The 15,547-nt window shown below is 37.9% G+C and overlaps 1 protein-coding gene across 4 annotated transcripts in view; it reads left to right on the top strand.

Annotated features, from left to right (window-relative positions):
* The window catches only part of STAM (signal transducing adaptor molecule), a 74,609-nt gene extending 60,744 nt beyond the window's left edge, over positions 1–13,865 (top strand). For all 4 annotated transcript variants that reach the window (XM_070601347.1, XM_070601349.1, XM_070601348.1 and 1 more), the window contains 5 exons: positions 1,830–1,917; positions 2,386–2,440; positions 2,994–3,147; positions 4,907–5,082; positions 12,545–13,865. In XM_070601347.1, coding sequence (XP_070457448.1) covers positions 1,830–1,917; positions 2,386–2,440; positions 2,994–3,147; positions 4,907–5,082; positions 12,545–12,770 — 699 coding nt within the window. In that variant the 3' untranslated portion in view covers positions 12,771–13,865. The remainder of the gene's footprint in view (positions 1–1,829; positions 1,918–2,385; positions 2,441–2,993; positions 3,148–4,906; positions 5,083–12,544) is intronic.
* The last annotated feature ends 1,682 nt before the right edge of the window (positions 13,866–15,547 follow it).

The raw sequence follows: 15,547 nt of genomic DNA, 5'->3' as shown, positions 1-15,547 counted from the left end.
TGAAGTTGAAATACTTTTCTTGTCTTCTTTAAAAAAATCGGTTACTTGATTAATGCGTGCATTTTGTTGTTAGAAAAATTCTAACAATAAAGACAAAGCAAAGTTTCCTTGAAACTTCCTCTCTAGTCCCATTCTTACCATGTCAGTACATATAGTTGTGCTTTATTATTTTAAATTCCTGCTTGATATCCCACAGAGTGGATTTATCATGATTTAATTATTCTATTGTTGGATGCTTAGGTTATTCCCAGTTTTTTGTTGTTTTTTTTCTATTACAAACACTATTGTAGTGAGATTTTTGTTGGATATATTTTAAAAGAAGGTGTGACTTTTATTTTTAAAATGTCACTATTTAATGCTCTGTTTATAAAGGTTAAAGTTATAACCTTTATAATATTTTAAACTTATGATGAAAAATGAGGTGTACTCTTCAAAGTATGTGAAGGGATTTACAGATTTGTAGCCTTCCTTTGGGGAGCCAGAGCTGCACGTTTGCAGCGTCCTCTTCGAGAGCGGACTGTAGAAGACTGCACTGAGAGCCAGGGGGCCCCCTGCCTCAGGGAACGTCCCGTTTGGCCGATTGCGTTACAGAAGAAAGTGCGTGTGGAGTCAGACTAGTGGTCTTATTTCTCTGAGAGTAGATCGTTTCAGATGGGGTGTAGTTTTCTGTAAACAAAGCAAAAATTATCCACATGTTAGTTGACACTAACTCTCATTTTACCCCCCGCTTTTTTTGCTGTAGGCAAACTTTTCTGACATGTGCCTTCTTTTTTAGAGTATTTAAAATGAAAATTGTGAATCTTCTATGTTGAAAAGTAGTATCCATTTCAAAATATAAGATTTTTTTGACTTAGAAGAGTTTTTTGTATACTTGTGTCACTTTCACTCTCTAGTGATTAATTCATCTTAAACTATTCTCCTTCTCTACAGAATATAGAGTTTTGTTTTGGTTTAAATAGCTACTTTGCATAGAATTGGTAGTCTTTAAATTATTTACCACATGTACCTTTATTTAGTAGCATGACCACATAAGAACTACACATAGAAAAAAGTTTGTAATTCTACAGTAGTATTCTTTGGTACATGAGATCTATATTTTGATTTTTAAAAACTTACATATAAATACATGTATACTTATGTAATGTATGGATGTATTTGTGTAATGATGGCTTCGTTAGTTTTCACTGGTCTTAGAACAAAAGAGACTGAAATAGGTCTGAGTCGTTGCTTTGAGATGCCTTCCAGCCTTTCCCACATAGGAGAATGGAGAAACCACAAATCCTCCTCCTCCTTTTTATGACAAATTGAAACATGGGTGGAAAGGAAATGTAGAATAAATCTTTTCAGCCCCACTTAAAGGAGAACAGCTGTAATATAGCTTAGCTTTGCCTTGCTAAACAGCTGCTGTGCTCACCATGGTGGAGAAGTAATGACCGAGTTGTTAGTCATGAGTAATGCCGTCTTGAGAGAGAAGTTACACCTGTCAGCATGGCAGGGCGGCAGCTGCTCCACAACAAAGTGACACAGAAATCCACTAGCATGACATAAGAGATTGAAGAGCTCACATGTTGTGAGTTTAAATGTGGCTCTGTTTCTTCTCATGTAAGAGAATGTCTGCTAACAGTTTCAAAAATAAGTAGGAAGAGCTTTCAAGGCTCTAGCTTCATGTGGTACTAAAGAGAATTCATAGATACTAAATATACAAAAGCAAAATTGGAGTCTCTATACCTATGAATTACAAAAGTTTGCTATCCATTATCTAATAATGAAGTGAGAACACGTTGTATAATGATTTGTTGCTTTTTGTATTAACTATTTAATTCCTATAGGATAAAATGGACCAATTGCTGCACATGTTGCAAAGTACAGATCCCAGTGATAATCAACCAGATCTTCCAGAGTTACTGCATCTTGAAGGTGAACCTTCTTTTCCAGTTACCTTGCAAATAAAAAATAATTAGAGGCATATCTAGTGTTCTATTCTAGAATGGTTTTATATTTAAGTAAAATTGAGAATGATATAAAAATGTTAACATTTCTCACTCTTCTATGACCCAGTCTCACATTTATATGCAGTTTAATCCTTTGGTAGAATTCAAATTCTTATACTTTTCTATCCAAATTAAGTATTTTATTCAACATTTTAGAATGTTTTAAAATGAAAACTTATATTTAAAAAATTTTGAGATCAAAACAATCAATCTAAAGTATTAATTTTCTAAATACCCAAGAAAATAAATCTTGGGTTCTCTGGGCTAAGGTTAATTAATATAATTTTTGTTACTCCAAATTAGAGCTTTTATTTCTTAAATTATATGAATTTCATCAAAGATTTGCTTTCTTTTGCTGCATTTTCTTACATTTCTTCAAATCTTGTCATCTTAGCAATGTGTCACCAGATGGGACCTCTCATTGACGAAAAGCTGGAAGATATTGACAGGTAAAGGAACATGTGCTGTATCTACATTGCGTACCTTCTTTCTTGAAGTTTGACCCTAAACTGCCTACTGAGGTAGAGCTGCCATTGTATTTTGTTTTGTTTCTAAGCTGTGTCAAAGGAACCAGTTCTCATTCACTTCTTTTCTGCTAGATGTGGGAATTAGAATTAGACCCTTCTGTCCTTTTCTTTTTTTTCAAAGTGAGGATTTATGTCACCTTCAGTATATAAGTCTCTTTTAAAAATAAGGGTTAACTGTTGTAATCATGTTTGCTCTAAGTGGCATTGCCACAACCCACAAATGACCCCTCTGTTCTTAACTAGGGAAACCTAGATATTTCAAATACAATGAGCTAGAGTTCTCCCAGCACAGCACCCAAACCTTGAACAGTTTTGTTTGCCTTGAAACTAAAATACAGGATATTTTCTGTCATCAGATTAAATTTTTAATAATGTCTACTTATAGCACTTTTTGCTATCTTTAGGTATCTTATTATTTAGAACATTTTATCATTTAAATAGCAGTTACATTTCAAATTATTGTATAATATTTCAGAAAACATTCAGAACTCTCAGAACTTAATGTTAAGGTGATGGAGGCACTTTCATTGTATACCAAGTTAATGAATGAAGATCCAATGTATTCCATGTATGCAAAATTACAGAGTCAGCAGTATTATGTGCAGTCATCTGGGGTTTCTGGTTCTCAGGTAAGCTTTTAAAAACTCAAGTATATCATTTTAAATTCTCAAATGTATTTGAGGTTATTTGAAATAGCTGTGTTTTTCTAAAATGTCAAGCTTTCTAAGAGTAATGTTTAGAGTAAAAATAAAGTTTAAAATAATCTTTTACTTAACAAGTAAATGTATAATATACTAATTATACCAGTAGTTCTTATTTTAAAAAAACTTTTTCTGCAGGGGTGTGCATCAGAATCACCCACCAAGCTTTTTAAAAAAATGCAGATGCTTTTTAAAAAAATACAGATATTTCGGTCTCACCACAGACCTGTTGAATCACAATCTTCAGGAAGGAGGCCCAAATATCTGTATATTTTTAAAGCTTCATATGTAATTACCTGGTTAAGAACTGCAATTTTTGTCTGAGTGAAATTTCTGATTATTGCTAAATTCTGAGTATCTGTAGTTTTCGGTTTTATAGTGAGCCGCCTTAATCTGGATTTTTCCCCCTTCTTTACATGAGAATGCTTGTAGTGCAGTTTTCCCTGTACTCACCCCAAGCAACAGTTTCAAGAGCCTCTTTCCCACACACTCAGTAGGTTCAGGGTATGGGGAGTAATTAGCCGGGCACTCCATTTTATCCATGGAAAGTGGTGCAGACTTTGTGCAGATTAATGTTTTTTTAGCGTGGTCCATTTCCCCTGAAATGAGGGGCCAAAACCTTGGAGATGAAAAGTCAAGCCTGAGAACCTTGGGGCTAGGTGGCACCTCCTCATGGGTGTTGATACTAGTTTGAGCCAAAAAAACAGACAAAGAAACCCTTCATGTTCAGTTTACATAGTACAAAAAAAATTGCACGTGTAAGGACTGGAAAGCTGTGTTAATAATAAAGACCTTTTGTTTTCTGATGTATGGTGAGTCTCTATGGCTTACCAGAATGGCTAAGATGATTGTCTTGTCTCCTGACGATTGTGTTGCTATCTTAACTGTTGGTAAGAGTCTTACTACATAGACAGTGGAGTTCTCTTTTCACACGTGAAATGGAAAGATCTAATGAATACTACAGAAGATTACAACACTGTGTATGTTTAAGATTTGAGGCATTTAAGACTTCCATCTCTTTAGATTAAAACAAGTATAGTTTTTAGATGCAGGAGTAGTCAAGGGCCAAATCCGACTTCCTACATAATTTTTTTTAAATAAAATTTTACTGGAACACAACCGTTCTCATCTGTTTATGCATTCTTTCTGGATGTTTTCTGTATGGGCGGAGTTCAGTAGTTGTGGCAGAGACATATGGCCCACAAAGCCTAAAATATTTACTGTCTGGACTTTTTACAAAAAAGTTTGCTGACCCCTGCTTTAGAAAGTTTCAATAAACTGTAGTTTAGGAAATACAAATTCTATCTATAAGCAATTGCCATCTATTGATGTAAAACAATGAATTAAAGACACTTCTTAAACATCCTTTGGGGTTCCTTTTAGGGAAGTCTTTAAAATATCAACATGGGAAGAGAGATTCTATTAGTATGAAGTTTCAAGGTAAGTTTCTTTACTGCTGTTTGGAGATGAACATGAGTTTAGCTGATGTTTATGTAGGAACAAAAATCATCAGGAGCCCACTTCACTGAAAAGTGCTTTTTAAAAGGCTGTTAACAGAAGTAACTTTAAAAAAAGGGTAGAGATGTAGTTGTTGTTCTTTTTGTAACTGAATGCCTCTACAAAGAGTGTTTGAAATGCCTATTAAAATCGTGGAGGACCTAATATGCTTTATCATGACCTGGTCTAGGTGTATCCGGGGCCGCCTCAGAGTGGTGCTTACCTGGTTGCAGGGAATGCACAGATGAGCCATCTCCCGAGCTACAGTCTGCCCCCGGAGCAGCTTTCTTCTCTCACCCAAGGCGCAGTTCCACCGTCTGCAAACCCAGCCCTTCCCAGTCAGCAGACTCAGGCTTCGTACCCGAAGTAATTTGATTCCTGACTCTTGTTCATAGTTAGTGCTGTTAAAACTCCGAAGTGCCCCCATCGTATCTAACTATAAGAACTGGAGAAGAAAAACCGGGGGAAGATGTTATCGCTGATCCCAGATGGTCAGCCCTGCTTAGTGTGATGTGTGGGGTCTGCAGGAACCCCTGCAGTGTTGCCATCCTAGCCAGCTAGCCAGGCCTCTGTCTTACTGACTCATTGAACTGCTGAATTCTGGTGTTAGCTGTGTATGTTTTATATTCCTATCGTAATTTGTTTTTGTTTTTATTTGTCTATGATGATATTTGCTAAGGATTTTAATGAAACAAGTTTGATAACTATAATTTATTTTCTACAAATTTCATATAAAATCAAATTTTTTTGTTATTGTTTTAAAATGTTTAGTTCTGGGCTGTCTCTTAGACAGATATTCTCTTCTTCTTGCCCAGTGTTGGGATTTAGTATATATGACAGCAAGATAAACCATTTGAACAGAGGTGGTGCAGGAAGCCATATGCCCCTGTGGCTCGTGGGGCAAGTAGCTGACTGTGAAATGATGGGCCCATTGTTTTGGTCATTTGCTTATAATGCCCCCTGTCATGTCTTTAAATGATTATATTTATATACTATATAATTTAAAATTTTGTTAATACCTTTTCTGCTTCAGTGGGAATCTAAGCTGAAGTCTTTCCTTTGAAGTGAATGAGAGATAGGCTGTAAGAGTTCACTGGTGTGTAATTCTAAAAGTCGTGATATTCTGACTCACAACAGAAGTTTCTTTGTGGCATGGGTACAATTCCTAGAAACCTTTCCATCAGTGTTCCAGTTGCCCACAAGTACTCCTGTACTGTACTATTGTCTTATTCATCCTCAAAAGAGTCACACTCTGGGCATGCTTGGGGATTTTCAAACCTTGTCTTGTGGTCACATCTAGTATTCTGAAGTGACCTTAGAAGGAGGGTAATGGGGAGGCCCATTATAGGCATCAGAACACAGGACACTCCCTACTGGGTTATAGAGCTTAGGACAAATTTTAGGTGTAGCTCTTTCTGTCCCAGGACTTTTTTTTTTGTTTAGTTGAAATTTGGTGAAAGTATATACCCTTACGTGGAAAATAAGCACATCGGCAGGGAGCAGCTGTTCTTAGAAGAGTAACGTGCTGCTTTGAAACTAGATACAAAGTGAGTAGATGCGGGGGTTGTTGAGAAGTCAGCTGGTGTGCATGAGTTATGTAGGAAGCCAGTCCTCTCTTACTGTCACTTGCTGCTCTGGCTCCTTTGTTCCTGGAGGTTACTTGGAACCGTTCTTGGTTGAAGGCCTTGAGAAATTATCCTTGTATGTGAGATAACCTGTTGGTAGGTGCTTCAGCCATGATGTGCTGTAGAGCGGTAGCACCGTGTTGCTGTTTGCTGGGGGTGGCTCTGTCTGCTTCTGCAGTCAGGGTGTGAAATCTCCGGTGCTGGGCCTGGGGCCTGACTCGACTCTGATATGCTGTAGCTATTAATGTCACCTCTCAAAAACACATGTAGATTTCAACAGTGATTTTGTAGAGCATTTCCTTGAAATATTTAGCTCTCTTTGCTGGCTAATTCCTATTTATACTTTAGTTCTTAGCTTTGTCTCTTCTAAAACACCTGTCTTGCCTTCCCACCTCTCCAACACTCTTCCTCCTCTGTTTCTGGCACAGGACCCCAGCACACCATGTTCTGTCTTATAATCGCCTTTGGACTTGTCTGTATCCTCACTAAACTCTCATATCTTGCGGAGCTGAGTCTCTTTCACTTTTATATCTACACTGTGTAGCACAGAGTTTTACACCTGGTAGAAACTCAGTAAATATTTGATAAATAAATGTTTAAATGTTGATAAGAATTTGAAGTGCTATGTTAGGCCAGTGAGAGAGGTTTTTTAATTCCTTGCAAAGGCTTTGAGGCAATTTTTAAAAAGGTAAATAAATGTGTAGCATATATTTATAAATATGTAAGAACAAGTGTGTGTGTGCTTGTGTATTTAAATGAGGAAATGGCTGGCAAAGCAAGTGGATGACAGATGTGGAAGGAGCAGGAACTGGACTTAGAAGTATACCTGATAGAGGTGTCCTGCACGTTTGACGCAAGCTTTCTAATTGTAAATCAAGGTCAATGATGAAATGTTCTTTTCTTTCTGTTTTTAATAGGCACTTTTTTGGTACCCTGTCAGTTAATATCGAGGAGGCAATTTCGTACACTTTTACATATAGTTTTGGTTCTGGGGTATCACTTTTCCAGACTTCTGTCACCCTAGGATGATCTCACTGATAACTGAAGAAGGTGGTACTGAAGCAGTTTCTAAACCTGCCTGTAGTGATGGTGGCAGTGATATACTAAGCTGACCAAAGCTATGTACATATTTGTCCATTATTTCACTTTATTTCTGTTAAACAGCTCTTTATTGAACATTTAGTCTGCTCCAGACACTATGCTAGACACTTGACAATAAAGGGTGATGTAGAGCTTTTTTTTACTTCCAGCTTTATTGAGATATAAGTGACATAAAATTGTATAAGTTTAAGGTGTACAACCTATTGATTTGATACATTTATTTTTTTTCCCTCTTTTTGAGGAAGATTAGCCCTGAGCTAACATCTGCTGCCAATCCTCCGCTTTTTGCTGAGGAAGACTGGCCCTGAGCTAACATCCGTGCCCATCTTCCTCTACTTTATATGTGGGACGCCTGCCATAGCACGGCTTGGCAACCAGTGCTGTGTTTGCACCCGGGATCCGAACCAGTGAACCCTGGGCCGCCGAAGTGGAACGTGCAAACTTAACCGCTGCGCCACCGGGCCGGCCCTGATTTGATACATTTAGTATTGTAAAATGATTACTATCATAGCATTAGCTATGACTTTCAGTGATCACATAGTTACTATTTCTTTTTTGTGGTGAAAACATTGATTTCCCCTCTTAGCAACATTCAAGTATATGATACGGTGTTATTAACTGTAATCACCATGCTGTGCATTAGATCCCAGACTTGTTCGTCTCATAACTGGAAGTTTGTACCCTTTGTCCAGTAGCTCCCCGTTTCCTCTGCTCCCTGACCCCTGATAACCGCCACTCTACTCTCTGTCTGTCTGAGTTTGACTTTTTTAGATTCCTCATATAAGTGAGATCATAAAGCCCTGAAGTCTCATCCAAGTTGTGGCAAATGTCAAGGTTTCCTTCTTTCTCATGGCTAAATAATATTCCATCATGTGTGTATACTACATCTTCTTTATTAATTCATTGATGGACTCTTAAATTGTTTCCATATCTTGGCTATTGTGAGTAATACTGCAGTGAACGTGGGAGTGCAGATATCTCTACGAGATCCTGATTTCAGTTCCTTTGGATATATACGCAGAAGTCACATTGCTGGATCACATGGTAGTTCTATTTTTATTTTGTTAAGGAACCTCCAAAATGTTTTCCATAGTGACTGACTGTACCAATTTCTATGCCCACCAGTAGCACACAAGTGTCCCCTTTTCTCCACATCCTCACCAGCACTTATCTCTTGTCTTTTTTTTTTTTTTTTGAGGAAGATAGCCCCGAGCTAACTACTGCCAGTCCTTTTTTTTGCTGAGGAAGCCTGGCCCTGAGCTAACATCCGTCCCCATCTTCCTCTACTTTATATGTGGGACGTCTCCCACAGCATGGCGTGCCAAGCGATGCCATGTCTGCACCCGGGATCCAAACGGGCGAACCCCGGGCCGCCGAGAAGCAGAACGCTGCACCACCGGGCCGGCCCACTTGTCTTTTTGATAATGGCCATTCTAACAAGTGTGAGGTGATATCTCATTGTGCTTTTGATCGGCATTTCCCTGATAGTGATGTTGAACACCTTTTCATGTACCTCTTGGCCATCTGTTTGTCTTCTTTGGAAAACTGTGTATTCAGTTCTTGCTGTTTTTTAATAAGGTTGTTAGGTTTTTTGCTATTGAGTTGTGTGAATTCTTTATATATTTTAGATATTAACCCCTTATCAAATATATGATTGCAAATACTTTCTCCCATTCCATAGGTTGCCTGTTCATTTTGTTGATAGTTTCTTTTGCTGTGCAGAAGCTTTTTAGTTTCATGTGGTCCCGCTTGTTTACTTTTTGCTTTCGTTGCTTGTGCTTTTGCTTTTGCTGTCATATCCAGAAAATTGCTGCCAAGGCCAACGTCAAGGAACTTTTCCCCTGTGTTTTCTTCTAGGAGTTTTACAGTTTCTGGTCTTAAGTTTAATCCATTTCAAGTTCATTGTTGTGAGTGGTGTAAGACAGGGATCCAGTTTCATTCTTCTGCAGGTGCTTTTCCACTTCTCCCAGCACCATTTATGGAAAGGCTGTCTTTTCCCTCTTGACTAGTCTTGGCTCCCCAGTCATATATTGGTTGACCATTGATTTCGAGTTTCTTAGCTGTAAGGTACTTACTGGCTAGTAGAGGCAAACATACAAAAAATATGTAATTACAGCATAAGTTACTAATAAAGGTATATGCAGGGTGTCTTAGAAGCCTCAGGGTTCAGGGAAGGTTTCCAAGAAAATATGCTCAAGCTATTATTCTTAGCCTAGAGGAAGAAAAGGAAAGATTTTCTGTCGTGAGCAAAGACGTAGTATGACATGGCATGGTACCCATGGAATGAGTAAAATGGGGAGTTGTGAAAAACGCATAGTACATGTTGGGCATTACCAGCAGTACAGTGTTAGTAAAGGGTTAAACTCTGTGGTGGGAGAGGTGAGAGACACTTGGGGTTATTGACAAGGATAATGAATAGTCCTGGATATTGTGTTAAGGAGCTTGGGTCTTACCTGGGAAAGCCCATAAAGAACTGTAAATGGCAATAGGATAGATGGATTCATAGCAGATAGGTTAGAAAGCAGGAGATGATGTATATTAGGCAAGAGATGATTACTGTCTAACTGCAAGATATAATGATAGAGATGGGAAAAGAGTTATTTAGGAGATTAGCAAATTATTGCTAAGGCTGACGAGGTGGGGAGATAGTGCAGAGCAGAGGTATGAGAGAGAAGTATTGAGTGAATTGCTGGGCTTTGCTCTTGGGCAACTGGGTAGATGGTGGACCTGTAAGTTGAGAAAAGGGATATAGTACAAAGTGGGAATGATTACAGTAATAGCTAACATTTATGGGATGTTTAGTAAGCACCAGGCACTGTGCCATATGCTGTACATGTTTTAACTCATTTACTCTAATAACGTATGAAGTAGGTATACGATTATCCCCATTTTATAAATGAGGAAACTGAAGCAGGGAGGGAGGACTAAGACCCCACTTAGCTAAGATACAAAGCCAGGCATTTGGCTCAACATTATATTATAGCATTATGGTGGTCCTTACTGATGGAAATAATAGCATGAAATCTGACTTCTTGTAATATTTTGTGTCGCACAACACGACATATGGAATGGTAATGGGTGATGATGCCTTTAAGCGTTACTTAAGTGGTTGCATCAGTGAGTGGAATGCAGCAGTAAATGACTATCTGTATATTATAATAATGAGTGTTTAATTTGTGCAGAGTACAAGAGCATTGAATTTACCAACAATTGATTTATAAACAATCTAGCAATTGAAGAAAAATTTAGAAATAGGCGGTAGTTTGAAAATATTGGGCAATTGCCCATTGACTAGCTTATTTTAACACATTTTTAATAGAAATGTGGGAGAAAATTTCGATGTTAAAGCTCCTGATATTTCTCTTTATATAGCTCATCTTGTCTCTTACACATAATAGAAACTTAATATCAGGGTGGGAATGGGAAAAGAGGAGGCAGGGATGTGAATAAAGGTAACTCTGAAGGATTTTTTTTGTTTTGGTGGAATAGGAGCTGTGCACAAGTGGAGGGTGCCTTGGATGGGAGCAGTTAAGTCGATCAGTTACAGCAGGAGGGAAGGCGGACTGTGTGAAGGGTGTAGGTACAGATGGCTGATAAGTGTGGTGGTGGGGGTAGATGGAAGGTCGCTCTTAATCGCGTCTGTGTTTTCAGGGAAATAAGAGAAACAAGGTTATCAGGCTTTCATCTCCCCTCGTCTACCAGAACTGTTCCTGTCAGGCACCAGTGATTTGCATATTGCCAGATCCGGTGCCCACTTCCTTTGTGAAATACTTTCTTCACTTGGCTGTGACCGTTCTCTCTTAGTTTTCCTTATGCCTTACTGCTACTCTGCAGTCTTCTTTGCCTAGTCCCTCTTTATCTTCCAGACTTCTCGAACTGGGGCTCGAAATATGAACTAATTTTTTCTCTGTTTTCAGTCACTACCAGGGGATTTCGTTCAGGCCCATGATTCTTTACACCACGTGTATGCTGATGACTCCTAAGTCTGTGTTTTTAGTCCTGACCTCTCCGCCGGACTCAAGACTTGAATAACTGATGCCTATTCATTCTCTTTCCTTGTGAATCTCCTGTGTATCTCACTTGACATGTCCAAAATTGTACTTTGATTCTCCCTCTCCAGATCTACTCCAGTCCTTATCTGTAGTCTTTTCCTTTTCAGTGAATGGCCACTCTACCAGTGATTTCCACCAGTTACTCTGTTCTAAAACCTCAGGCATTCTTGACCACCCTGCCTATTAGCAAATTTTGAAAGCACTGCCTTCAAAATGTGATGCTTTCCTCCCCTCTCCCCCATGTTCACTGTGGCTCCAGCCGCCTCTTAGCTTTCACCTGGACGATTGTAGCAGCCCCCAGGTGGGTATCCTTGTCTCTGTCCTTGGCCCGGAGTGAGCCTGCTAAAACCTGAGTGAAATCACATCACTCTTCTGTCCAAAGCCAACCAGTGGCTTTCCATCTCACTCACGTGGAGCCAGAATCCTTGTTCTGGTGTACAAGGCACTATATGTGGAAGGACCCTCTCCCCATTAATTCTGCCACTTTATTTTATGTCACTCTTTCCTTTGCTCACTCTGCTTCAGCCGTCGTGGCCTCCTTGCTGCTCCTTGAACATGCCTGGCATTTCTTTTCTCAAAGGCTTCTGTACTTGGCTGTTCTCTTTGCCTGAAATACCTTTTTCGTAGATGATTGATTTGGCTCCCTCCCTCACTTAAATGTCTCTGCTTAAATGTTGCCTTATCTGAGACACCTTCCCCCACCTTCCTGTGTGGACTGGAATCCCTTGTCCCAGGAGCTCTTGGTTCTCCTACTACGCTGTATGTTTCTTCAGACCAGTTATTACCTCTTGACATCTTATAAACTTGTTAATCATCTTTTTTTTCCTGTTAGAATGTAATCTCCAAGACAGTAGGGACTTTTTTTCCTTCCTTCTTTATGGTATCCTAGTGCCTAAAATAACAATGTTTGGCACATTGTAGATATTTAATAAGTATTTATGGAATGGGTTGCATGAATGAATGAATGTTTATTGAATGACTTTCCTGTTTATCTCTAAATGGCTACATAAGGCAATATTTATCTAATTGAGTGTTTTTTCCCCTCCACAGTGCACTGGTCAGTTCTGTTCAAGGAACTACATATCCCAGCCAGGCTTCAGTATATAGTCCTCCTCCGTCTGCTGCTGCTGCTGATGTCCCTATCTACCAGAACGCAGGAACTAATATGTCCCAGGTGCCAAACTATAACTTAACATCATCAGCGCTGCCTCAGCCTGGAGGCAGTCAGCAGCCACCTCAGCTACAGCAAGCATATTCTCAGAAGGCTCTGCTATAGGACTTGGGATTCCTCCTTGTGGCAAAGATCTGCTAAATGCCGCTGACGATGTTACGAGATTCTTTAGTATCTTAAGATTTGTTTATCCTCAGCGTATAGGAATTTATCTTGGTCAGCAAGTTCCAATGTTCAAGAAGGTAGAACTCTCTTCAATTTGCACTGACTTTTTAGAGGTTCTCCCCTCCCCCTTCCCCGGAGGAATGAAACTACTTACAACATTTAATTCCTTTCATAATATGAAAGAATTGATACAAGATTATTTGTCTCGTAAAATTACCTGGTCTGCAAAAAGTCAAACTACAAAAACTGTTGTGACAAATGTTATGTACATATATTGGTGTGTAACTTCATGAGTGGCCATTTTGAATCACAATGGTGATCATGTGAATATATTTAACACTGTTAAATTAATTTACATTGCTATTTTATTTTAATCATGAACAACTACCATATTTCATAATGTTTTGTGTAAATTTAAGATAATTACACTATCCTTTTAAACTGCAAGAGAACAAAGCTTTAGCATATTTACGTGAAGGCATTGTGTTGTCCATGTTTCAGTTCCACATTAAACTGAACCTTCCTTTGACTAATTGTGAGCTGAACATATGTATATGTCCTTCTGTAGCCTCTGCATCCTACTAGCTGTCATCACACCAGCGTACAGTAGCTAAATTTTTGGTGCAATTACAGCAAATGATGGTGTTCCCCTTTAAACTTTACATTTTGGCATGATATTTCAGAATATTTTGGGACCATGAGACAAAATTAAGTAAGATCACGTTCTTTATATCTTATTTTTAAAGAGATAATGTTGATTTACTTTTTCCTAGTTGAAGATAGTAATTAGATTTCTAAGCTGTATACTGTGTTTCTTGGTGGCAGTGACACCAAAGATAGAGGCAATGGATAGAAATTTTTAAACTGGAAAGAAAACATGAATTACACTACATTTTCAAAGTCTTGTAATTATTTACAATATAAACAAAATTTGATTCATCTGTCTTACCCCACTACTAGTCTTTTAAATATGTCCTTAACACTTTGTATCCTTAATTCTTCATTAAAACGGATATAAGTAGATGTTTCAAAGTATCTATGTTCCTGGCTTGACAGTTTGTATTTTTCTTCTTATCTTTCACACTGGACTTTTGGGCTGCTCTCGCTCTCTTTTAAAGTTCTCATGGAATTATTTTGGCTTCCTCTTCAGGAGTACTTTTGACTGAGTGCTTTGCTTTTCGTCCTTATGAAGTATGTTTTCCACTGACATTTTAATCTTTTAATATATTAACAACTTCCCTAGTTGTGCTATACTGTTATTTAACACTATTATTTAAATAATTGGAAAATTGAATTGAGCATCATATTAAAAGAATTGATTTATTTACAGGTTTCACATCATAAATGAAAATTTAATTTGTATTTTCTAAAACTATTGTAGTCACGTAGCTTCTTTCTTTCCTTTTTGACAAATGATTCCATCTTTGGCAAGTAATCTTAATGGTGACTAATTTCTTGGGGTCAAATTGAAAGCACTGTCTTCAACTAAGTGTTTGGCCTTAGTCTTAGGTTTTCCTGAGTTTAGAGTATGTGACCCTCAAAGAGTAATTTTAAAATTTGGATTCAAACTTTACATTAAAAAAATTTGTAATGTGTTATTTTTTGATAAACATTGTCAAACAGATTGTAATCTTTTCCATTACAATTTGAGTGTTCTATTGTAACTGATATACTTTTCCCCAAGTCATATTATATTTTTCTTTCTCTTTTGATAAATTCCTGTTTACCAATGGCAAATGATCATTTTGCCATTTTATTTTGATTCCTTCATGCTGTGAAGTCAATTACATATTCTCTAGTATGCTTTTTGCCCTGTAAAAGTCAAAGAATGGTGAAATGAAAAAAAAGCTACCTTTCTTACTATGCATATATAGTTTTCTTTACTTATTACATTACTAGGCTTATAAAGGTTTAAATGATGAACACTTAAAACTGATACTATGTTATTTTGTGCTTTTCATTTACTAGGTATAAAAATACCAGATGGAAAAATTCCGATGAAAAGTAACCATTGGGTTTTCCATGTTTCAGATGACATGGCAAGGACAGAATTAGGAAAGGATCAGTTAGGAGCACAAATGATTTTGTTCTGAAACCAGTGTATGTATTGCACTTTCAAAAAATCTTTCTTTAAAATATAGCTATCCCTTTTTTAAAGAGTAGAATTATTTATAAAATGAACTAACTATAATATGAATTTCTGTGAAGCAAATTTTGCTTCTCAGTTTATTTCCTTTGGAAAGTTTGACTGTATATCCATAAACCAGTGACATCTAAATGGAAAAATTCATTCCAGTTACTATCTAGCATAAATAGCCGAGAGACCCCACAGCCAATTGGATCTGATCATATATCAATGCCCTAGACCTACTTGGAGTAATACGTAGTATGAATTACTGTGATTTTACAGTCTTTTGTAACTCTGTGGCTCCTCTTCACTATTAGCTATGTCTCCTACTCAGTGAGGGACCTTTTAGGTGGCTAGAGATTCCCTTCTTTATATTAAAAACTTCTGGAACTTTGTGTCTATACATCTTTTTTTTTTTTTTAGGAAGGTTAGCTAACATCTGCTGCCAATCCTTCTCTTTTTGCTGAGGAAGACTGGCCCTGAGTCAACATCCATGCCCATCCTCCTCTACTTTATATGTGGGACGCCTGTCACAGCATGGCTTGCCAAGCAGTGCCATGTCTGCACCCGGGATCTGAACCAGTGAACC

This window comes from Equus przewalskii, chromosome 30 (assembly GCF_037783145.1).
Source record: "Equus przewalskii isolate Varuska chromosome 30, EquPr2, whole genome shotgun sequence".
Taxonomy (NCBI): Eukaryota; Metazoa; Chordata; class Mammalia; order Perissodactyla; family Equidae; genus Equus; species Equus przewalskii.
The sequence above is the reverse complement of the archived record's forward strand: the minus strand, read 5'-3'. Positions and strand labels throughout refer to the sequence as shown.